Source organism: Phaeoacremonium minimum (genome assembly GCF_000392275.1).
Source record: "Phaeoacremonium minimum UCRPA7 unplaced genomic scaffold PA7_03_scaffold_33, whole genome shotgun sequence".
Taxonomy (NCBI): domain Eukaryota; kingdom Fungi; phylum Ascomycota; class Sordariomycetes; order Togniniales; family Togniniaceae; genus Phaeoacremonium; species Phaeoacremonium minimum.
The window spans coordinates 101,354-124,675 of NW_006920940.1; the positions used below are offsets into that span (position 1 = coordinate 101,354).

Below are 23,322 nucleotides of genomic sequence, written 5' to 3' on the forward strand. Positions count from 1 at the left end.
TCTCCTCATGGCTTTATTGCCAAATGAGCCACAGTATAAATGGAGCAAATGGGGCGGATATTTCATGACCGTTCCCTTTGTGATTGCTCTCTTCCTCGCCTGGACTCTCATTCCGTCGAACACAGCGGGACGGACGAAAAGGACACTGACTTCATCTTTCACGTTTGTTGGGTACTGTGTTGGAAACATGACGGGATCCCAGATATTCCAAGCGAAGGATGCGGTACGTTTCTTTAGGTACTACTTTGTAATAACGCTAATGAAGCTTGGTAGCCACGATATATTCCTGGTACGATTGGTTGTGCCGTTTGCTTCGGCCTCGAGTTTTGCCTTATAGTCATTTGGAGGTTCACCCTGGTCTTGAGAAATAAGCGCAGAGACAGGATGATGCAGGAGCAGGGTATGACAGAGGAGGAGAGAGTTAAGAAAGGCAAAGAGATGGGAGAACAGGATTACACGGACTTTCAAAACCCATACGTGAGTTCTCTTTCATTTTGCTAAGTTGGCCCAGAAGACATCCTGACTATGTTAGTTTCGATACACCATGTAACCCCATTTCCGTGCTCCAAAAGCAGGCTGCTCGACCTGTAACGTCACGGCTATACCAACAAGAATGATAGTTCCGCGACTTAGGGGTTTCCATGTGTCTTCGAAGATTGACCCTGCAGTAATTGTGAGGGAATTATACAGTCACTGATAAAGCCCTCAAGCCAACGTCGCAAAAGACCGGGCCACACACCACAAACAAATCAAGACTGTCAAGTGAAAGGCGTCAAAGATTAATCATCTACTGTGTAGGCAAGATAAGCTTTGACGAATCCTACCCAAGTCATCGGTGCATGTAGGCGCGCCCCTAAGTCACATCAGTACAAACCTGCTCTCAAACCATTACGTCTTGATCAGAGAGCAGTCCCAGTTTCTGGCTGCATTAACAAAAATTTATAATGAACTTGAATAAAGTCAAACGGTCAGGTTTCTATCAGATAAGATGCTTGGCACTGGGTCCAACGGCCAGATCCGCTGGCCTTTAGCTCGCCCTCTCTCTTCGTTGCACCCCGCAGCCCTAACCTCAGCGGGCCGTGGTGGCGGTGATCTTTCAAGGAACTGTGAAACTCGAAATGATTGCTGGGTACTCTCTCTCCTTTTATGTAACAACCCGCAAATTCTATGGAAAACGACCTTCTTGCACACTTTGATTACTGAAACTTCGAGATGTGCAAGAGAAGTTGCTTCTTGGGAATTTGGAGCCGCGAAATTGTACTCCATCCGACGCTTATCTAGACAATGTGGGGAGCTGTTACAGCTTTCCCTACGCCTGTAGATTAATGTTGTAATAAGTCTATATATGTGAGGAGCCGGCCGGATACAGCACCCTCGACCTACTCCACGGCCGAGAGCCGGCTTCTCTGTGCGACCACAATCCGATGTATCCGCAGTCAGAATCCACCACCTTACAGAATCCTACTCTCATTGCATACGCCCCGAGTCTAACAACCCAGCATTCGGCCTAGCTGAAAGTCCCTCGTTTTGGCCCACACTGGTTTCTGTTATCTTTGCTTCCACACCTTCCACAATGGGTAACCAGCATCAATATTCGGTAGTTACCGATAGTGACTTACACGCGCAGCTAGGCTACTATCTGTGCCTGGCCTTCAGCTTAGCAAAATCACAATACAATGCTTGAGTTGATCGGCTGTTGACATGCTGTGTCACCGCTCAATCAGGCAGGGCGTGCCGGTTCGGAGAGTGATGCCGAGCGAAATCTCTGGATAGGAACGCGTAACACAGCCTCTCCGCTTTCTTGAGCTCCGCAGGATACCTACTCATAAATAGAGCAGACAGTTCAGAAGTTGAGGCTTACTTTCGGAGGAGTGTCACAGCGGCACTACGTGAAAACTTCATTTCAAGGGTAGTCTTCCTGCTAGGTAAAGCTTGAAGGCGGTTTTCTTTATTAATAATGAAGCCCGCTCTTTTGACCTTGCTCTTGGCCCATTCTGCCTTATCTCTTCCATCTCTGCCTGTCAGACTCGAGACGCGTGTGAAGCTTGACTCTCGAATTGCCAATATTCACGTAGGGTTTGCAGATGCAGTTCAGGGGCTGATCAGCTTTACCTATGGCTCCTGTTCAGAGACCACGGAGCACAACGCGCACCATGTCATTGCGCGTAGCAAGCCAGGAGTCGACAGGCTCGTGTGGGTCATGCCATCCGATACCTCGTCCGGCGGGTGCATCTCTGCCTGGGCTGGAGGCAGTTTGGTAGGGAGAAGCGAGCCGCAGGTTTTCAACTCCCATAGCCGCAAGCGAAGCTTTGCCTCCAAACTTGCAAGACGCGGCACTAATAGCATAGCCATGACGAATGCGACGGGAATTGATGCCTGGGGTCCGTGGTTTGATGGCGTTGAGCTTCTCGAAAGCAAGAACCTGAGCACAGTGGATGTGAGGAATGCGAAGAGCAAGCACATCGGCATAGTCGGCGCGGGAATGTCTGGACTAATGACTTTCCTGGCTTTGACACAAGCTGGCATGACAAACGTTGAGCTCATCGAAGCTGGACAAAGGCTTGGTGGACGGGTACACACAGTCTATCTGAGTGGAGGGCCATTTGACTATTCATATCAGGTTCGTCAGCATAGTCCTCGAATTAGTCATCCACATTTTTGACTTCTAATTAGGAGATGGGACCGATGCGATTCCCGTACACATACAAATCGTCATCGAACGTGACATACAACATCACCGACCATCAGCTCGTGTTTCAGCTGGCTGCGGAGATGAACAAACTCAACAACCACGACAAAAACCTCAGTGTCGGCTTCATCCCTTGGTATCAGTCTAACTCAAATGGCCTGTATTATCACAACGGAATCCGCCTATCATCTGGGCTACCACCTACACTGTCCCAAATTGCAAAGAACTCTTCTTTGCGAGTGACGAGTGTTCTGGACCCATCTACACAAGAATTAAGCGATAAGATTGATTCTGTTCTCGGAAGTGATGACTTTTTCGTGAAAATGGCAGAGAACATGTTTGAGGCACACCGACAATTCCTAGGTTAGTATTGGAGTCGAGGCAATTTCCATGGGTCAAATTTGCTCACAAAGGACTAGACAGTGGCTTGGACGGCCTCCCTGGAGACCAATGGTCTGAATTTGCTTATATGGTCAACTATCTTAAAGCGAATCTGAATGATACGGACATTGTGTCTGGGGGCGACTATTCGTCGTCATTCTGGGATTCCTTGTATGAAGGCATGTACTTCAGCGCTGCTACATGGCGAACTATTGATGGCGGTAAGCTTCTGACTTGTGATCTTCACTATTCAATTAGGCTCAACAGTCATTAGGGTTGAACCGTCTCCCACTTTCGTTCCATCCTCTAGTGGATAACTACACGACCTTGAACCGAAAAATTGAGAGAGTTCAGTTTAAGCCGGGTTGCCAGAAGGTCAATCTGCAGTGGCGAGACAATTATACTGATACCGTCTTCCAAAACTCCTCGTACGATTATGCCATCATTGCAGTGCCATTCTCTATTGTCAAGAAATGGAGGTTTTCTAGTATGCTGCCATTTGTTATGAGAAAGCGAGTAGAGGGCTAATATACATGGACAGGTCTACCCACTACGATTAGCAATGCCATCAACAATGTGCCTTACACAGCAGCCTGTAAGGTGGCGCTCGAGTTCAAGACACGTTTCTGGGAACACTATGAGAACCCAATCTACGGATCGTGCTCTACTAACACAGACATTCCGGGGATTGGATCTATCTGCTATCCTAGCTACAACATCAACGGCACGGGACCGGCTACCATGCTTGGATCATACATCTCTGGAAGCGAGTGGGGTGCTCGATGGGTTTCAGTCCCTGAAGCCGAGCACGTTCAATACGTCCTGGACGCGATGATTGAAATCCACGGCGACGTTGCCAGAGAGCAGTACACTGGCAAGTACGATCGCCGATGCTGGATGCTGGACCCCTACGAGAGCGCCAGCTGGGCCAGTCCCGAGATTGGGCAGCACCAGCTCTACCTCCCAGAGTACTTCAAGACGCACAACAATGTGAGTGCTTGCTTCTGATGCCGTCTAACATGAAGGTTTTGACCATTGAGATAGATGATCTTTGTGGGTGAACATACCTCATATACTCATGCCTGGATTGCGTCTGCTCTCGAATCCGGGATCCGAGGGAGTGTGCAGTTACTGCTGGGTGAGTCCTGACTCTGAAAACACGATTTGATCTGGAGGATGACAACCCACTGATGAACGATTGGCAGAACTTGGTCTCGTGGATGAAGCGAAAGCAGTTGTAGAAAAGTGGATGGCTAGATGGATCGATATCGTGAGTTTTACCCTTCAACGAGTGCATTTAAGGAATGTCTGGACTGACTAGTGGCATGAACAAGTGAAACAATGGGAGAGAGTCCCTGAAGGTCTCGCGTGAGTCTTGAATACGCCGATAGCATTTACTAAATGGATACCATTGCCAAATTCAAGCTACTGTTATGGACAACTCTCTTAAACATTATAGGCCCAGCTCTAGAAAGAGGAGCCAATACTTCTCATCAAAGCCATTAGTGATATACAACAATATGTCACCTCCGAGTTTATTGATGACTCGAGTCCTGCACTGTGCCTTCGCTGAGAGATACCTGAGTGTATTGGTGTTCACCTTTTGGCCTTGAAACATCTTAAGTCTAAAGCAAGCGCGGCTGTTGGAAAGCCGTCTTAGAGCCTAACAGCTATTTTGTCTCGAGTCCGTGCTAGAAATCACCATCAGCGATTCGTCAGAGTCGGCAGTGAATTAGACTTGGCAAACGCTGCTAAGGGTGCCTGCTTGTATTGTCCATGATATTGCAATTGATTGGTGATTGAGCGAGATGAGATGAATGCTGACACTCGGCGCCGTCCTGACATTTCGATGACCCCTATTATAGCTTAGGGTCTATGGCCGATCGTCTTCGCTTGTGAACAGAGATTTACAGGGAATAATTTAAGCTTACCTACCAGTCATTAAATCCCCCTACGGCGACTTGCATCATTCCCAGCCCACAGAGACATACCCAGCTGATTTTGATTCCATATGAGACCACAAGGACTTTGGCGCGTATGCACGAGGATGGGTTTGCTTAAACATATTGTTGTGCATTTTAATGAAAGGATGGGTGGGCAGGACGGGGTAGGACTGGCTGTGTGATCGGCTGGGGGGCAGGTATGACAAGATCATGGGGGGCATCCGAATGTCACGCTGCAGCTGACCACCAACTTTTCGAGGCAAGGTACCTCAGCTTACTGGATGTACAGTACAGTATCTCCCATTACCGTAGGTATCTTGTAATAGCCAAACCTGACTGTCGGTAACTTTTGTCGTCTTGCCCATGGGTGATTATGATCTGACCTCGGAGATGATGTCTCGAGGAGAAAATAGATGGCTGTCTTTACCATCAGTTCCCCGACAGGTCATTTCGAATGCATGAACTATGATTAGAGGATCGAATAACCACATTCATACTCTTGGAGATGTAGCGGCCGCCCTTGGTGTGATATCGGTTAGCTAAAGAACAGTGCTAAGGTAGCTGGCAGTAAACTCTTAGGTAAGAACGTGCTCGACTTCAATGGTTAATGTGGTAGGGCCGCGGGTGCTGATGTGAGGAACGGGCCTTGTTATGGCGGGCCGCCTGGCGGGAGACACCTATGGATGGATTCTTTGATGATTCTACTCCTTCCGAAGACTAAATCTTTTACCTAAAACTACATACCTACTCTCTCTGCTCTGAAAGAGTACTGTCCCCCAACTATTCAGGGAGATATGTGCTGTATAGTAGAGGTTACCTTAAGAAGAAGGATAGCCTAGGATTGACCACCAGGTCAGATCGGGAGTTCGGCTCCTCTATTGTTCTTCTTGATCTTTTACTGTGTCTTTGTCTTCTCTCTACTCTGAGCATGGTGTTGTAATAACCAAGAAGTCTGAGGTACAATACTGTACCTACTCTACATAGAATACTGCCCTAATGCAGTACATGTACCTGAGTCTTGGTATGGGTATGGCCGCTGCTCCGCCACCACCCCGCAGCTCCCGAATCCCGGGCTGGCCACTCCGCCCACTAACAGCCTCGAATGAATGCTGTAAGTGGCCCCTGTCTGCGCTGTACCTTACCTCGTAGGGCATGGATCTCTCAGCCTTAACTTAGACACTGCATCCTGCAAAGCAAATCGCTCCGTCGATCTCTCACGAGGGCGCTGGCTGGCTGGCTGGCTGGCTTGCTGGCTGTCTTCTCGTTTGAGCTGACTTGACTTGACTTGACTTGACGTTGTCTCTTCTTGGCCCAATGGAACCCAAGACTCCCTACTGGACTCTTGCTGCTGCAGTGCAATGCAGTGCAGTGCAATTACTGCCTATGGCGCTCTACCATGGTATCCCACCTGACAGGCATAAGTATGCCGCCGCCGCCAATATGGCACTCTCGAGCATCACGAGGCCAGCTAACTACCAACCTACACACCTTGTTGTATCATTACCTCCCCCCTACTACTTCACATAGAATACCCTGAAGGTACTGCTCCCTGTTGAGACATTCGACTATGCTCTACACTCCTGCCCACGACTCTGGCTGACCGTGTTGTTCCATAGCCTACTTACTACAGCTCTTCACCTGTTCCACCCCAACTTCCAACATTGACGACACACCTGACCCGAGTCCGCCTCATCTCGTGTCTTCTCTCTGCTGTAGTCGTCGAAGCTGCTCATCGGCCAGCTGATCCACAGCACAATCCAAGACTATCACTCTTCACTCCGATCCAAGCTCGAACACCGGCCCCTGTCCGTAGTATAACCCGCACGACGTCGCCCATCATGAGCGCATCAGGAGCTCCGCCATCCTCCTCCCCCTCGTCCTCTCCGTCGTCGACCTCCACACTCTCCTACATCGCCGACATGCAGCAGAAGACTCGCAAGGCCAGAAGGTTCGCCGAGGCAGAGGCCGGTCTGCCCAAGCTGACGCCGCACTCGCCCCTCCGGATGCTCAGCCCCGAGTACGCCAGGAAGGTCATGTCTGTCCCCGTCAGCGACACCGTCTCCAACATCCTCTCCTATCTGGGCACTAAGAACCCCCTCCCCCAAGCTGTGCGCAAGGATGAAGAGGTCTGGCTGCTCGACAACACCGCTTTCGTGTCCCCCACACAGCCCGGCCGCTGGGAGGCCGAGTTCATCGCCTGCGTCTTCACTCAACATGCCAGCTGCAAGGTTGCCGACGCCGTGCTGCAAGTTGCAAACACAATCGGCCTCGCCGACGACGAAAAGGCAAAGCAGATCATCGAGAGCCGCATCATGCCCTTCCTCATGGACATCCAGCCTGGCAAACAGGTGCTGGCCCTGCACGGCGGAGAGACACAATTGACTCTGGGACCCGGTGGGAGAAACGGCATCAGCAGCGACATTCGCTTTCTGCCTTCAGCCCCCGCCGGCATGCTCGTGCCTTCCACCGCCGAAGTCCCGCATGGAGCGACTGGGATGCTTCACATGAAAACCTTCTTCGCCGAGCCCGAGGGATGGGGCGTCATTTCAGGTAAGGGCTGGTTGCCGTTCTATCATGAACAAACCCATGTTCGTGTTGGTGCAGCAGAGCTAACAATGAGCCCCCCTTCAATCTGAGCAGACATCGACGACACGATTAAGATCACTCAGACCAGTGACCCCATCGGTATCCTGCGAAGCACATTTATCGACGAGCCCACTCCCACCCCTGGTATGCCCGAACTGTACAAGTTCCTGCAGTCGGAGCTCACAGCCACGGCGCCGTTCTTCTACCTCTCCGCATCACCATACAACCTGTACCCATTCCTGCGCAAGTTTCGCGAACAGTACTACCCCCACGGCACGCTCGTGCTTCGCGATGAGAGCTGGATGAGCATCCCGGGCCTACTGTCCAATCTCACACTGGGGACCGAAAACTACAAGGCGGAGAGGATGAAGAAGATCCACAGCTGGTTACCGAGGAGAAAGATGATTGCCATTGGGGACAGCACGCAGAGCGATCCTGAGGCGTACGGTGATATGTAAGTTGTTTGATAAGGGAGCATAGACCCCCGCCCCCAGATTGCCCACTTCCCTTGACCCCCTGGTCCGCCTCCCCCCTCTCCGCCACCGTTGATTGCTCAAATGACTGACCGATGGTCTCCAGATACCGAGCTTTCCCAGACTGGATTAAGATTATTCTGATTCGCAAGGTAACGGACATCGCAGCAATTGGAATCGAATCCAAGAATGAGCCAGAACGGTTCGAGAAGGCATTCAAGGATGTTCCACGATCCGTGTGGCATGTTTTTGATGATCCAGCAGAATGCTACCAGATCATCCGAGATACTGTCGCCTAAGAATGAGATGTCATAAATTCAAATGTCGATAGCTGTTGTTTTGACAATTTGAACTTAGATACGGGCGAGCATGCACATTGTGTGGTTTATTGAGATATTGCTACTTGCGAGGCGTTCTGGTCGTGGTCGATGGATAACTGATTCGATACGGCGAACAAGGAGAGCCGCAGGTGTCATGGTGTTTGAATGGACATTCTTTGGGGTCGGGCTGTTCTTCGTTGGCTGCAAAACATGCATTGACATTTTGAGCCAGTGGGGATTATAGCATATGCCATGATATAGCCTTTTCTATGGATGACATTCTTTACTTGGTCAGATGCCCTCTCAGACCCAGCCATTGAAGTGGTGTGGCAGGTGTGATAGAGATGGTGGCCATAATGAAAGATTGTGCCGAGCAGGTCGCGCTGGTTAAGACTGCTTTAAGGTATGTACCGTATCACAATATAGTATGTGAAGGCAAGATAGCTGTAGCTTGTAAGCTTAGTGATACATATACATGGCGGGTATCATATCGTTTATGTATGGCAACTTGCGAATCAGGGGTAGGACAGATGGTTAATGTCAGACTGGCGTGTTCGGTTGGAGGGCTCGGGCCAGGGCGGGCAGTGTTCATACCAAGTCGATCTCCACCAAAGGATCGCGGGGTCAATGTGATGTAAGAATACCTCAGACAGTTGAAGAGGAGACGAATTGCCGGGGAATTTGCTCTGGTTTTTTGACAGTGTTGGACCGTGCAATATAAATAGATCTATTGCATTATCAATGATAGGCACGTTCGGAACAGATTCGGCTGAGGATTCGCAATATTTGTAACTTACTTCACATCCTTCATCTGTGAAGACACAGGGACTCACTCATTCTCCACGGAGCTAAGGCAAGGTACACCGAACTGAATTGCGGTACCTTACCTACATACTTTTGACCACCAGCACTTCCTCCTCCTCCTCCTCCTCCTCCTCCACCGCCACCAAAAGTCAAGTATCTTCCCACACTCAAGCCACCATCATTTGCCTGCTCACTTTAGCTCGGCATCGCCAGAATGTCCACATCCAGCCCTGCCGCCAAGCGCCAAAAGTCGTCCAAAGACGAGCCATACCACCTCATCTACTGGTCAGGTCTTCCTGGCCGTGGTGAGCACATCCGCCTCGCCCTCGAGGAGGCCGGCGCAGAGTACACCGACACCGCCCACATCGAGGGCGGCGTCAAGGAGGTATTGGCCCTGATCGATCCCGAAAACACCGGCGACGACGACATCAACGTGCCGTTATGTGCCCCACCCATGCTCAAGCACGGCGACCTGCTCATCAGCCAGACCCCTAACATCTTGCTATACCTCGGCCCCAGGCTCGGTCTGATCCCCAGCCCCGAGGAAGATGTGGATGGGATCTATCGTGTCAATGCTCTGGCCCTTACTGCCCTCGATGGCCTAAGCAACGAGGTGCACGACTGTCATCATCCCATCGCTACTAACTTGTACTACGAGGACCAAAAAGAGGAAAGTCTCCGAAGAAGCAAGGACTGGGTTGCCAACCGCCTTCCCAAGTTCCTAGGCTACTTTGAGCGTGTGCTCAAGAGCAAGGCCAGCGGTGACGGGCCGTGGCTGTACCATGGCCAATTGACGTATGCCGACTTGGTGCTTTTCCACGTAAGTGTTTCGCGTCGTCCCTCTATCATCGATATCATTGTGTGGCAGCGACACAGGCAAGCAGGCGGTTCCTTGTGCTGACAAGTCATTCACTAGTGCTTGGATGGTACCAAATGGCAGTTCCCGAAGGCCATGAAGAAGATGCAGGATTCTGGCAAGTATGATGGCGTTTTCAAACTCTATGAAGCTGTCAAGGAGCGGCCCAAGATCAAAGCCTATCTCGCAAGCGACAGACGACAAAAGTTTGGTATGGGCATTTATCGCAACTATGCAGAACTTGACGTGACAGAGTGAGCCAAGCTCGCCAAACCCGTCATCTATGATATGGTAAAACAGACTCGATCAATATGACAACCTATCATTGCAAGAATGATGCTTGAATCAAGCCGAAAGTTGCACACTGGCTCGACTATAAGTGTAGTATCAAGTATACTCCAGCGTCTCAAGCAACTGCAAGCACTACTATACAATCAGGCAATTCTCTTCTCGAAGTCCTCTCAAACGTAGCAGCCAGTTCGGTCTTTCATCGCTCCCAACCTCTCTTAGATCATGGCTATCCCATATACTGTGCAACATGTCCATTGCAGTCTCCACATACCCCCATGGACAGACCCAGGGAGTTGACTGCCACAAAGCCTGCAACCGCTGTAGACACCATTGTCTCTTTCCTCGATCCTGAGTCTGGGCTGCTGCCATAAAGGTCGGCCAGACAGTACCCTTTGTCAAAGCATGATCAATAGGTACCAATGTTAAATGTTCTAAGATCTCGCATACGAGAGCTTCGGTGCTTGGCGAGTAACTCTGAGCCTCTGTCGTAGCCGAAAGCGCCAACAGAATGTACAAACATGTTGCCGCCTGATGTGCCGATGCCATTCTCATCCGAGTGTCCAAGTCATCCTCAGGAGACAGGTTCCGAATGCTGTGGACCCAGGTTTGAATATCGACCGATCGGACTTCACTTATCATCGATGCTGCCACTTCCTTCCCTATTGGGCTGCGATCCGGTCGGAGTCTACTCGCTGACAAGAGCACCTGCAGGACGGGGGGCGGGCAACACTGATAGCTGAATGTTTCGGCCCTTTGAAGTACTGACATCATATCTATGGAATCAAATATCGACTGGTGACTATCCTCAGGAGCAGTCAATGTCGAACCTAGGATGTGGTAGGTGATACAATCAGCTACCACCATGTCGCTCAGTGGAGCAATGGCTGAGGCGGCCGCTTTGTCCACTTCCTGCAGTGAGCAGATCAGCCTACCCGCTGCTTTGATATGCGTCTTCCAACCTCCTCGTCCCGAATCAATTAGGTCGAAATTGATGAAGAACACTACTGCGATCAATATAACAGGGCGGCTGGAAGGATCTATATTGGCGAGAGCCTCCCGGAGGAGGCGAAATGCTCGCTGTTTCGCCACAAGAGCATCAACAAGTTCTGTTGAAGACGAGTTGCCATGACAGCGCCGAAGTGTAGCAATATGTACGGCCGAAGTAGCGATGACAATCTCTCTCAAATAATCGAATGCGCCAAGGAGAGGAAGCATGTAGCGAAACGGGTTACAGAGCTGCTGGTCAAAAGACACAAGATCTTTGCATACTGACTTCGCAACTACATAAGGAGGGTTAGTAGATCGAAGTCAGGGGATCACGGGAATATGTAAGGCGGCGCCATCTTACAGTGGTCTACATAATACTGTCCTCGAAAGCCCAGATCTTGTAAGATGGGGTCGATTGGAGGAAAGGGTATCGAAGTAGCTTCAGTGCCGTAGAAGTTCTTCAGGAAATTCACAGGTGCAGAGTCGGGTGACGACGTCCGAATGCTGATTGCACTTTCTCGGTGATGATTGTCGCCGAGGGTCTGTCCTGCCAGCTTCCCACGGCTCGCTACCGCGTTGGTCCAACGAAAGAGTTTACCATAACCGAGGCATTGCTCTCCGTGGTTGGTGCATTTCCGACATGCAGGATACGACCGATCACAACGGAGCCGTCTTCGGCGGCAATTATGGCAGGATTTCGTTCCTGGTTTGTCCCAGGTGGCGTTTGGCTGTGTTGGCGTCGAGATGATATACGTCATGAATCTTGCCGGGGTTGGATAGGGTTTCCACTCTTCTCAAAGCTGTCAGTTTGGTTGCGGAGAACAAGATCGTTCGATAGCAAGGCTTTCGGCGGCATCCTTGTAAGTCTCAGAGCCGTGGATCTTGCTTGAATCCTGGAGAGAAACGACCTTGAAGATTGTAGCGGCAGTAGTCCCGAGTTGTTATTATGGCGGATGGGGTCTGACTCTTCCAGGATCTCTACAATCATGTTAGTGAGACGCGGGCTTAATCTAAACCGTAAGAGGGAGCCAAGACACAAGCTTTGCATGATTCAGTGCGCACCACCAACCCCAGCGCTGCTTAGTAAAATCTGCTAGCACGGAGATGTAGCATCACGTCTTGCATATGGCGGGAAACGTCAACCACCCGTACCCGTAAGACTGGTCCACCCGGGACTCTAGTCCGAAACAGGTGATCAAGATGCAACACCTGCAGCATAGCTTTGGCTTTTCGAGCAAGATATCACATAATAAGAATGTCCAGTTTGCTGAATAATTGTAGAAGTCAATTATTTTTTGCATTTATATCATTTGACCATGTCTGACCCCAATTTGACAGCAGGAGCAATGCTACAGCTTACTTGTTTGTTTTCCATATCCATGGCCCAAGAGATCCGATTATTTCGACGGTCATCAGAGACACATGAATACCCTCTTTTTCATCTCGGTGTTGTAGAGGCAAGATGAGCGAAGACACCGATATTGAGTGTGCTACAACTCAAGATGCGCCCGATATCGAAATAGTAGATCTGGAAAGGCTCGGAAGGCAACGCCCTGCTATCTTTCCATCTGCAATTTCCGAGATACTATTCTGCTCCTCATTACTTGTTTCAATGCTCATGGCTGTAAGTCCAACCCAACCACTGGACATGTGACAATACTGATACTTCATGTTACCACTAGGAATATTTCATCAGCGGTTTCAACATTGTTCTACCCGTCCTGGCAGATGAATTAGAACTGCCACTACAGTCACAAACCTGGCCAGCGAGTGTGTTCTCACTTGTAACTGGGGCTTTTCTCCTTCCATTAGGTCGCGTGGCCGATATCTACGGCGGCTCAAAGGTCTTCATGTCGGGATTGGTATGGTTTCTCGTTTGGAGCATCATCGCCGGATTTAGCAAAGACTATAAGATGTTGATTGCAGTCAGGGCACTGCAAGGATTCGGGCCTGGGGCATTCCTCCCTACCGGAATCATGCTCCTAGGCCAGACTTATCGACCAGGACCGCGAAAGAACCTCGTCTTTGGCCTATATGGAGCGTTCGCACCCCTAGGCTTCTTCTTTGGCATCATCATGGGAGGAGTCACTGCGGAATTGCTTTCATGGCGCTGGTACTTTTGGCTTGGTTCAATTGTCATCTTCGCTGTCTGCGTGACATCTTTGATTGCCATTCCTAAAAATTCATCACGATCGCAGAAGCGTGATGTTGTGATGGACTACTGGGGTCTTCTCACAATTGTCCCGGCACTAATACTGATCATCTACGCAATCACGGATGGCGCACATGCACCTCATGGCTGGAAAACACCATATGTCATTGTTTGTTTTTTGCTAGGCTTGATCTTCCTCGCGCTAGCAACCTACGTCGAGGGCTGGGTCTCGCCACAACCGTTACTTCCATTTGCGCTATTCCGAGCCAAGCACATGAAGACTTTGGTAGTCTCGTTGTTTCTCGTATATGGTGCTTTTGGTATTTATCTCTTCTATGCTAGCTTTCGGTAAGCAGAATCTTGTCAAGCCCCAGTCAAGAAATCGACTGCAGCTGATATGTTCCTTCACAGTGTCACTGAGGTTATGGAAGATTCCGCTTTGCTTGCTGCTGTAGCTTTTGCTCCTATGGCCGGTGGAGGTATCATCTTATCGACCATTGGTGGATTCACCCTCCATTTGCTTCCTGGAAGAATTCTATTGATCATCTCGGGGCTTGGGAGCCTTGCCAGCATGCTTCTTTTCGCAGTAATGCCAGATGGAGCCAGCTACTGGGCATTTATCTTCCCTGCCATGATTGGCGCGACAATTGGAGTAGATATCACATATAACGTCTCGAGCGTTTTTATCACGACCAACATTCCTCAACATCATCAAGGAGTAGCCGGTGCGCTTATCAATAGCTTGGTCTTTCTTGGTATCAGCTTCTTCCTAGGCATTGCTGATCTGATCGTGTCGGAGGTTGGATCAAGCACTAACAATGACATTTATACGGCCGCATTTTGGTTTGGAGCAGCTTGTGCTGGAATAGCTTCTCTGATATTTGTTTTCGTTGGTATTGGAAAGGCTGAGAGTCAGCTCACAATAGAGGAAAGGGCGAGGACAGAGACTGCTTAGCAGGGCAGCCGTCGACTTATGCTAGTTTTGTCTCCATAGACGTTCATAGTTGCTGTTTACTAGGCTAGAAATTTGAAAAAGAAATTTACAGCCACCGAAGCTGGGAAGAGTACAGCCCCGGGTTTTATGATATCGACTGCTGTTATGTGTGGATAAAGCAAAGCAAACCTGAGAGAAATGATCAATTTGGCGCCTTCGTCGAACTTTCGAGAGCGTCAAGATTAAAATCAATACCGGAATCGTCGCTAGCGTGCCAACAGCAATCCTGTTATTGAGGAGCCGCACAAGAATTATCTTCACTTACGTGCAATGACTGCAACAGTGGGCATAGACCATCATGTCATAGAAACGAAGCGGCAAAGAGAACAATGGTAATTGATTGATGTCAGTATCAAAAGTCCCTGGGACGGTGGTCCCATATCCATTGCACTAAATGATACCAAATCCTGGGGGTAGAAATGGTGGAACAATGTGGCTCCATAGTTTGTGTTTTTCCCGATCTCTTTGCCGATCACCGCAACCTGGGCAGGAACACAACTTGCAGACCATGTTCAGACGCCAATTTTGAGAACTCCCGACAGCACAAGACGCGATATCTCTCGTAAAATATCTCCTGCCTCATTTCGAGTATTGTTATATCGAGATAACCGTCAACATGGTGGCAACTGTAAGCTGATTCGTCCGTACACTGGCTGGAATCATCACTAACCCAACTAGAAATGGAACCGTCTAGTGCGCTTCATTGCCCGAGAAGATAAGAAGGAATACATTGGTGAGCCGGAAGATTCTCTAATTGATGGTATGAAATAAGACTTCTGATTAATGATTGCCTCTCATTTAACATACAATCTAGTCGGAGAGTCATTAGCTTCTGGTGGCGATGTTCGAGTTCGCACCTCCACAGCAACATCTGCTCTCGACACTACAGCAGAGCCAACATCTGAGATTCTGACCGTAGATACACTCCTGTCACCACTAACACGTCAGGAGGTCGGCACAATACGATGCATTGGCCTCAACTACCGGAAGCACGCCAAGGAGATGAATTTGGAGTTACCAGAGCATCCAACGCTGTTCTTCAAACCGGCTTCTTGTCTCAACTCCCCTAATGCACCCCTGACGGTACCCTATCAAGCCGTTGATGACCAGGCAGATTATGAGGCAGAGCTTGCTGTCATTATCGGAAAGACCGCGAGGAATGTCTCTGTGGCGGATGCTCTTGATTACGTATTAGGGTACGCTTGCTCAAACGATGTCACAGCCCGTAAACATCAATTTCACGGCGCTCAATGGGGATTTGGAAAGGGATTTGACGGATTCGCACCTCTGGGCCCTTGTATTGTCTCTACAAAGTCAATACCCGACCCAAGCGTCATTCGACTAAAGACGGTCCTCAACGGAAACGTGATGCAGGAAGGACAGGCCGATGACATGATCTTCAGCATAGCTGAGATTGTTGCCTACCTCTCACAGGGGACGACTCTCGAGCCAGGAACTGTTATAATGACAGGCACACCACACGGCATTGGAGTTAGCCGTAGTCCTCCCGTATTTTTGAAAGCTGGGGATGATCTGAGGGTTGTCATGAGCCACGGCCTAGGCAGCCTCGTGAATACGGTGGTCTATGAGGAGTCTCCAGTAAAAAGGATAAATGGCCATAAGTAGATTGAATCTATTGAGTGTAAGACGACTTTCTACTCTGCCATCTGATCGTTCATGATGGAGTTCAACACGTGTTCCCACTGAAGTAAATCCCCCGTCTCGGGAAAGAAGAGCGATGGATCCTCCCACGACACCGGACCCATGCCTGCCCCAGGAGGCACATGCATCCCGAGATTTGAGGGTAGAAACTCAACGGGACTATTTGTTTGCGTCATTCTCGTCTCAACATTCTCAGGCGCCATACCCAAAGCATCTTGCGGCGCCGGTGCTGGGCGGGAGAAGATTTCAGCAGTATTTCCAGTAGCACTGTTCCGAAGTTGCTTAGCCTTTTTGATGCAGAGTTCAACAATCTTCACTTCAGCCAATGCGAACTCATTCAGCCATATATCATTCTTCTGCATTTCGCAATATGCCACGAGGTCCTCGAGAATGGCTTGCGATTGGCGGGAGTGCGGGTCGCGAACAATAATGATGCCGAGGATCAAGGCGCTGTTGAAGAGGTGATGCGATCCCAAAGACCATTTGAGTCTATCCGTCAGCGGCTGGCTGAAGTACTTAAGGCGCATCTCAAGGTCGGCACAGGAGGAGGCCATACAGACGTCATGGCTATGGGCGTATCTGTTTGTGATCGACTGTCTTAACAAGAAAGGCCGATGTAGTGTCACTCGTGCAAAATGATATAAGCTATGCAAATGCAGCCTATTCCACACGAGAAAGGGGCGCTGTTTATCCATTGATCTGTCAGGATCGCCAAGCTTGAAATACTCAGGAAGTTGAGACTCCCATGCAGTAATCTCCATATCCAACGCCAGAACGGTGTCGTACGAGACCGTGAAGAGGCCAAAGCATTGTTCTTGGATTCTCCCTACAATGACAGCTAGCTCGTGACAAAGCCGGTTGCAGACACTGAGTGTGGGGTCGGATATGGGCGCCTCTACCGCGTTTTCCGCCTCTTCGTCGCTGAGGTCATCTAGCCATAGGTTTGATGCTTGTTTCACTAGGCACTGTTGATCAACTATCGCAAAGGGCCGGCCGAGTGCCAAAGCAATAGTCTTGTCCATCCTGTACAGATGACTCCAGAGCCGCCGACGTGTCTCTGTCTCTTTCCGAGGGAGTCGCCATCTCTCACCGTCAATATGCATTCCCTGAGCCTGCGCCATACGCATGGCAAAGCTTGTCGTGAGCCATGACTCGGGAATTCGGCGGGTGTATATAAGATAACGAGTGACGAGGAGCCCAGCCCTGACGAGATCTGTGGATTCACCATAGAAAGTTGGGGCTATGACAATCGCCCTGCGTGATGCCCAGTAGAACCGTTGCGAAGTCTCTTGAACCTCTCTTTGGATCTCCTTATTCCGTGGGCGGGGACAGTCAAGCAAGACACCATATGCTAGGATGATAAACAGAAGTGCCAGCCACCTTAAATCGATGGTTGCCAAATCGTCAAACCCGAATTTCCTGGCCCAGAAATGTTGATAGGTTGTCCTGAAGGATGTAGGATGGACTGCATCGATTGCCCAGTTCAGTTCCTGCAAGAAGCACTCTGTCAACTTGTCTACAGTGGACTTCTTACGGGGAAGGAGGCCGAGCAGATCCCAGATCTGGGAGAAAGGACCGCCCTCATCCCGGAATGAATGCGTGGAGCTTGCCTCCGCCTTCTGAAGACCCGATGAAAGATCAGGGGGAGGTGCTTGAATGACCTTTGCCGCTGCCTGTGGCCCAAAATAGGAAGAACCGAAGAAAGATGGCGCATCACGGCTTTTGAACAAATCTCCAACGGGATGTTCAGTCTGATCTGAGGTCCTTCCCTGCCTTAAGGAATCTTGTCCATTTGGTAAACCCTCTATGGAAAGATTTGCGTCCTTTGTCCCACTACTGGATGAGTTGATGCGTGAACGGGGAACTTCTGCCCCAACGGCCGAGACTGAGATTGCAAAACGGGTCGAAGACGGCGGAACGTCGAAAGCACTGTCTACGGCCGATGGAAGATAACTGTAGATGCACGATGCGGCAACACCTCTCCTTGTACAATTGAAGCATGGTCGAGCCCCATCGCACTAATCAAGCGTTAGTAACTGTGAAATGATCGGGGAGGACTCAACATGGAATATCACCTTTTGCTTTCGCCGATGACACGAGTCACATGCAGCCGCGTGTCTTCCGCGTTTTCTCTTTCTTGGTACCCCGACATGCCCCGAAATCCTATCTGGTGGTCCAGGAGAGCCTGCACTCGGCGACCGCCGCCCTGTACGTTCGTTATCCATTATTCACATCAGCGGGCCGGTCGCTTGTCGAATGCTTGATCGGCAAATGCATAAAGAGTTGCCAGATGCGACTGGGGAAGCCAGAGACTAGGGGGTGCATCGGGATTTTATTCACTGTGGGATGGATTCCCCACTTGGACTAATTGCTGACCCCGACGGCCAAGAGATAAGGGAAGCGCATGTCAGGCGTGTTAATCATAACGTCCTGACTCGTGGACTCGCTATTCCCGCTATAGGTGGATAAGTTGAGTGACAATGAATCGTTTGCTGGGGATGAAAGAAGCTACGCTAGCGAAATCAAATGCCGATGACGTTTCGGCAAATTTCTACAATGTTGATAGGTGAAAAAGCCTCGATAAGCAGAGACGATCGGATCGACGACATACATAAAGAAGATCAGGATGCGATGCAACACCCGAAAGATGGTCCACGCAGAACGACAATCTCATCAGCTGTGAATTGACCAGCCAGTTCCTTTCAATCATCTACACCAAGGAGCCGGCATGGTGATTTGGAGAGACATCTAAGGCACTTTTTAGGAAGTCATTCAAACAGGAGGGTAAGTCGCAGGCTTGTGGTGTACCACGATCACCAGCTAATCAGATTCGTCATGTCTAGCTAGGTGTTTTCGAGACAGCTTTTAATCTTGCTTGAGCAGTCTTACTTCACCTGGGAACTAGCTCACCATTAACGGTCACTATACCCAATGTCAACCCACGCCGAGAAGATGAGCCTTGAAAGGAAAGAGAGCGACCTTGAGTCGCCTCCTTCGGTGACTGGTATCGCCGATCTTACGATTGACCGGCATGCAGAGGCGCGACTTATCCGCAAACTCGATATGTGGCTTGCCCCAATGATGATCCTATTCTTTCTAGTCGCATATCTTGACCGAAGTAACATTGGTATGAGCGCACTCAACTTTGCCGCGAAAATTCGGGGTTGCTAACGATGTATGTAGGAAACGCTGCCATTGCTGGTATGACGGAAGACTTGAACCTTACGGGGAACAGGTTAAACGTAGCTGTTACTTTGTTCTACGTCACCTACGTCGCCTTCGAGATCCCGGCACCTTTGATACTCAAGAAGGCGCGGCCCAGTCGACTGATTCCCTTTTTCATCGTTGGATGGAGCATCACAATCATTGGTTCGGCTTTTGTCAAGAATTATGCTGGCCTCCTTGCAACTAGACTTTTACTCGGTGCATTTGAAAGTGGCCTCTTCCCTTGCTTGACATTATATCTCAGCACGTTCTATAAACCCGTGGAGCAAGCTCGCCGAATTTCGTACCTGTTCGTTGCTGCCGCTCTTTCGGGCGCATTCGGTGGTCTACTGGCCTATGGATTGACAAGTCTGCACGGTGCAAGAGGCTTGGCTGGCTGGCGTTGGCTGTTTCTGGTTGAAGGCCTGATCTCAATTGTGGTTGGCCTCATGTCCATCTTCCTGCTGCCGGACAACTTCCAGAAAGCTTGGTGGCTTCGAGAAGACGAGAAGGCTATGATGGTTGTCCGTCAGGAACAAGTACGAGTTTACCAGGGCGAGTCTGATACATTCGACAAAGGAGAGGTCAAGCTTGCTTTCAAAGACCCCAAGGTCTGGCTATCAGCCTTCTGCCAGTTTTGCGCAGACACCTGCTCTTTCGGTTTCGGCACCTTTCTTCCAGTAATCATTCGCGGCTTTGGCTACAGCAGTGTCAAGACCCAGCTCCTCACTGTTCCGGTCTACATTTGGGCTTCCTTCGTTTACATCACCATATCCTTTTTCTCTGATCGTATCCAACGACGCGCGGTTTTCATGGTGCCAATGGCACTCGTTACAGCTGCAGGGTACTCGATGATGCTTGGTGTCAGTATGACATCGACTGGAGTCCTCTATTTCGCGACTTTTGTCACAGCCACAGGTATCTACTGTGTCGTCGGTCTGAATGTGACGTGGGTTAGCAACAGCAATGCTGGTTATTACAAACGTGCCGCTGCAATTGGTCTGCAACAGACAATCGGAAACAGTGCTGGAATTATGGTGAGTAACACAATTAACTCAAAGTCTGTTATACGATTATAATCTAACATCATACAGGCTGGACAAATTTACAGACTCACGGCGTCAGATGGAAGATACACCATCGGACATTCCGTGTCCCTGGGAGCTATTGTATTGGCTGCAGTCGGATATTTCGTCATGTGGGCGACATTGCGCACTATCAACAACAAGAGAGATCGGATGTCGGGCGAGGAAAAGCAAGCAGAGATTGTGTCTGGCAAGAAGGGAGACAGACATCCAGACTTCAGATATACGCTGTAAGCCGGATATAGGGATCTCAGAAGTTGTAGCTTCATCATGTAAACTCAACTTTTCCAAGTCACCGGAGACAAGAAGCACTTTGATAGCCTATTACCTCATGACGTACACTTAGACATGTAAATAAAAGACACAATATTATACTAGTCTTTTCATAAAAGGATCTGGTGGCTGATAGACGTATCTCGATTCTAATGAATTCTTGATGTATCTATCTACCAATACAGGATAAGGAATCGCGTATATCTCATTCCAACACTAACACTACAGGCACTGTGAATACCACTGGTTCTGAGTCTGGCACGTGTATGGAGCAGCACATGCAGCTGGACCAGTCCAGCCTTGTCCTCCACATTGGCCCCAATGTGTCTGTGTAGCACCAACGGCTGTAGATGTGCTGGTAGCCTTTGTGCTTGAAATCGTCACTATAGTACTTGTCGAGAGGGTTGATTTAATGGAAGAGGTAGACGATACCCGGGAAGTCGTGGAACTTGAAACCGGGTTTCCGGGGTTGCTTGATGTTGTGGATCCGATATCCCCCCAGCGGATGTTCGAGAACACCACATGAGTGTCGGGATGCTGGGATTGAATGATAGAGGGATTTCCTTCTGTGCTACTGCAAGGGCCATTGCTTCCGCTATCGAGCCAGTTCATAAATTGACCATTGTCGTTCCATATACTGAACACGAGGACCATACCGCGGCCCAACGCCTGACCCATTGTATCGAGACCTCCAAACTGAGCTCCAGATGTACAGCCAGATGCGGTGATAGTGTCACCACCGGACTGAGCACTGGCAACCTTTACACCATTCTGTGTGTATGAACGTATAATCTGGACGAGGCTGCCGGTTGTGGTCCCATCATTTGTAACAAACTGAGTTGTCACGGTGAAAGGTTTCGAGGTGTCAACGGCCAGTCCAGGGCCGTAATAGCTGTGATACCCTGAAGCGTATGGATTGAAGCCACATCCGCTGCGATCGCAATCATTCGTGCTGCAAGGATGTGGTGTGAAAGCGGTAGCATAAGCGTTGGCCTCGAGTATATCCATCTCGTTACAGCAAAATCCTTGTCCGCTGGTATTAACAGTACCATTTCTCCATGCTTGAACAGGGCATTGCGCGTCACAATACCCAGACCCGTAGGTTGCTCCTCCCGTGTTGTATTGACTTCGACCCCCCGACGCTGCCATCTCGGACAGGTATAAGGCACCATTCTCGCCGCAAGGTAGAGTTGACAGATCAACATCAAAGGTCAGCTCTTGCCCCAGCAGATGCAGCATGGCATAATCGCCATCGGGTCCCAGCAAATAAACACGCGGAGATGCATTCTGAGTCTGCCCGTTACTTTGGATATATTGATACATGATCATTGTATCACCCGAGGTTGTCACCCCACTTTTAGCATAATCTGCACCCTCGACGACGCAGTTTTGAGCGCATGTTGCTTCATTTGGGCATAACGCAGTGTTGACACCAGAGGCTGTTGTACACGACGTGGTTCCTCCAACAGTGTGAATGGAGCGATAGTTCCAGTCAAGGACTACTGATGTATTTTGCTGAATGCAACCAGCGGCAGTTGAGCATTTCCAGGTCACAAGCTGGGGATGAATTTCCGGTGTTGATCCAGGTTGTTGTGCGACGACTAAGGAATATCCAACAAGAGCAAACGCTGCAATAGCGTTGAAGAGTTTCGAAGTCATTTGAATAAATGGAGTAAGTGTGGCTTATTCGAACGACTAACAATTACAGATAAGAGACGTGACTCCTTAGCCAGAATCGAAGGCCAAGTATCTATAAAATGGAGGGAATTGTTAGAATAGCTTGCGGTCATATCCTTAAAGTTCACATTATTTATATCAAATTTTACAACACATTTTTGCCCCTCTCTTCATTTCGGCCCGGCTTTCCTCAGGATGGTCGATGACGCTGGAAAGAATGGCCAAGACTAGACCCAATCAGAAATTCGGAAGATTGTTCCGAGTCTGGGGTCGGAGGTCAGTCGCGGCGCCTTTCTGACGCTTTTAGTCTTCTCGGAGCATGTTACCGATAGAAACGATGTTCTTCCGTTGGAAACTGACCTGTACGCTTCTAGGTTCTGATGTGTAGTAGCGAATGAGAAGAGGTGTGACAGCCAGTGCCATCAGTGTGGTTCACTGCTGCAAATTTTGGAAGCAATGACAGCAGACCTACACAAGAATAAAAATTCAGAAAATGGAGTCAGTAAGGCCTCATTATGTCCAATTTCAAGTGTTACAAGGAGGGGTTGAATATCCACCGCCAATTTCATCAAGTTAGTGTAGGCAAGTAACAGTTTGCTCGATGCATCTGCCAGCTGACCGCTCAAGAACTGACTGGCTGAGTTAGAAGTCATTTTATATGGAAGACCTTCCAGTCTTTGAAAAGAATTGTAGTCTTGTCCTATGTCTCAGTAAAGTCATAATCATGCCTTGTTTCTCAAAGTTTTTGGGTTTCAGACCTTCAAACATGAGACATACAAGTTTAAGAGAATACTTGAATAATAGAAGACGTCACTCTATCAAGGGAAACTGATTTGATGAGAGCCGGGGCTTTTAAGACACCTAATATGATAGGAGCAAGACCAAGCGAATATTATCATAATGATGACAAACGGAGACATTCTTACTAAAGCTTACTACTGGGCA

General features: G+C 49.4%; 5 protein-coding genes across 5 annotated transcripts; all 5 read left to right on the forward strand.

Moving 5' to 3' along the window:
* Nucleotides 1-2,350: 2,350 nt before the first annotated feature.
* On the forward strand, nucleotides 2,351-4,078 carry UCRPA7_426 (putative l-amino-acid oxidase protein; the record flags this gene model as incomplete). Its single annotated transcript, XM_007913022.1, has 5 exons — nucleotides 2,351-2,620; nucleotides 2,674-3,052; nucleotides 3,109-3,291; nucleotides 3,345-3,557; nucleotides 3,612-4,078. 5 exons carry the CDS (start codon nucleotides 2,351-2,353, stop codon nucleotides 4,076-4,078), a joined length of 1,512 nt encoding a protein of 503 aa, XP_007911213.1.
* A 2,773-nt stretch (nucleotides 4,079-6,851) lies between these two features.
* Nucleotides 6,852-8,371, forward strand: UCRPA7_427 (putative actin filament organization protein app1 protein; the record flags this gene model as incomplete). The annotated part of the gene is made up of 3 exons (XM_007913023.1): nucleotides 6,852-7,563; nucleotides 7,654-8,053; nucleotides 8,179-8,371. The coding sequence occupies 3 exons, from the start codon at nucleotides 6,852-6,854 to the stop codon at nucleotides 8,369-8,371; spliced, it is 1,305 nt and encodes a 434-aa protein (XP_007911214.1).
* Nucleotides 8,372-9,410: 1,039 nt separating this feature from the next.
* UCRPA7_428 (putative glutathione s-transferase protein) lies at nucleotides 9,411-10,310 on the forward strand (the record flags this gene model as incomplete). Its single annotated transcript, XM_007913024.1, has 2 exons — nucleotides 9,411-10,016; nucleotides 10,113-10,310. The coding sequence occupies 2 exons, from the start codon at nucleotides 9,411-9,413 to the stop codon at nucleotides 10,308-10,310; spliced, it is 804 nt and encodes a 267-aa protein (XP_007911215.1).
* A 4,782-nt stretch (nucleotides 10,311-15,092) lies between these two features.
* On the forward strand, nucleotides 15,093-16,102 carry UCRPA7_429 (putative fumarylacetoacetate hydrolase protein; the record flags this gene model as incomplete). Its single annotated transcript, XM_007913025.1, has 3 exons — nucleotides 15,093-15,104; nucleotides 15,155-15,236; nucleotides 15,291-16,102. The coding sequence occupies 3 exons, from the start codon at nucleotides 15,093-15,095 to the stop codon at nucleotides 16,100-16,102; spliced, it is 906 nt and encodes a 301-aa protein (XP_007911216.1).
* A 2,967-nt stretch (nucleotides 16,103-19,069) lies between these two features.
* Nucleotides 19,070-20,661, forward strand: UCRPA7_430 (putative nicotinic acid plasma membrane transporter protein; the record flags this gene model as incomplete). The annotated part of the gene is made up of 3 exons (XM_007913026.1): nucleotides 19,070-19,265; nucleotides 19,322-20,379; nucleotides 20,437-20,661. The coding sequence occupies 3 exons, from the start codon at nucleotides 19,070-19,072 to the stop codon at nucleotides 20,659-20,661; spliced, it is 1,479 nt and encodes a 492-aa protein (XP_007911217.1).
* Nucleotides 20,662-23,322: the final 2,661 nt, after the last annotated feature.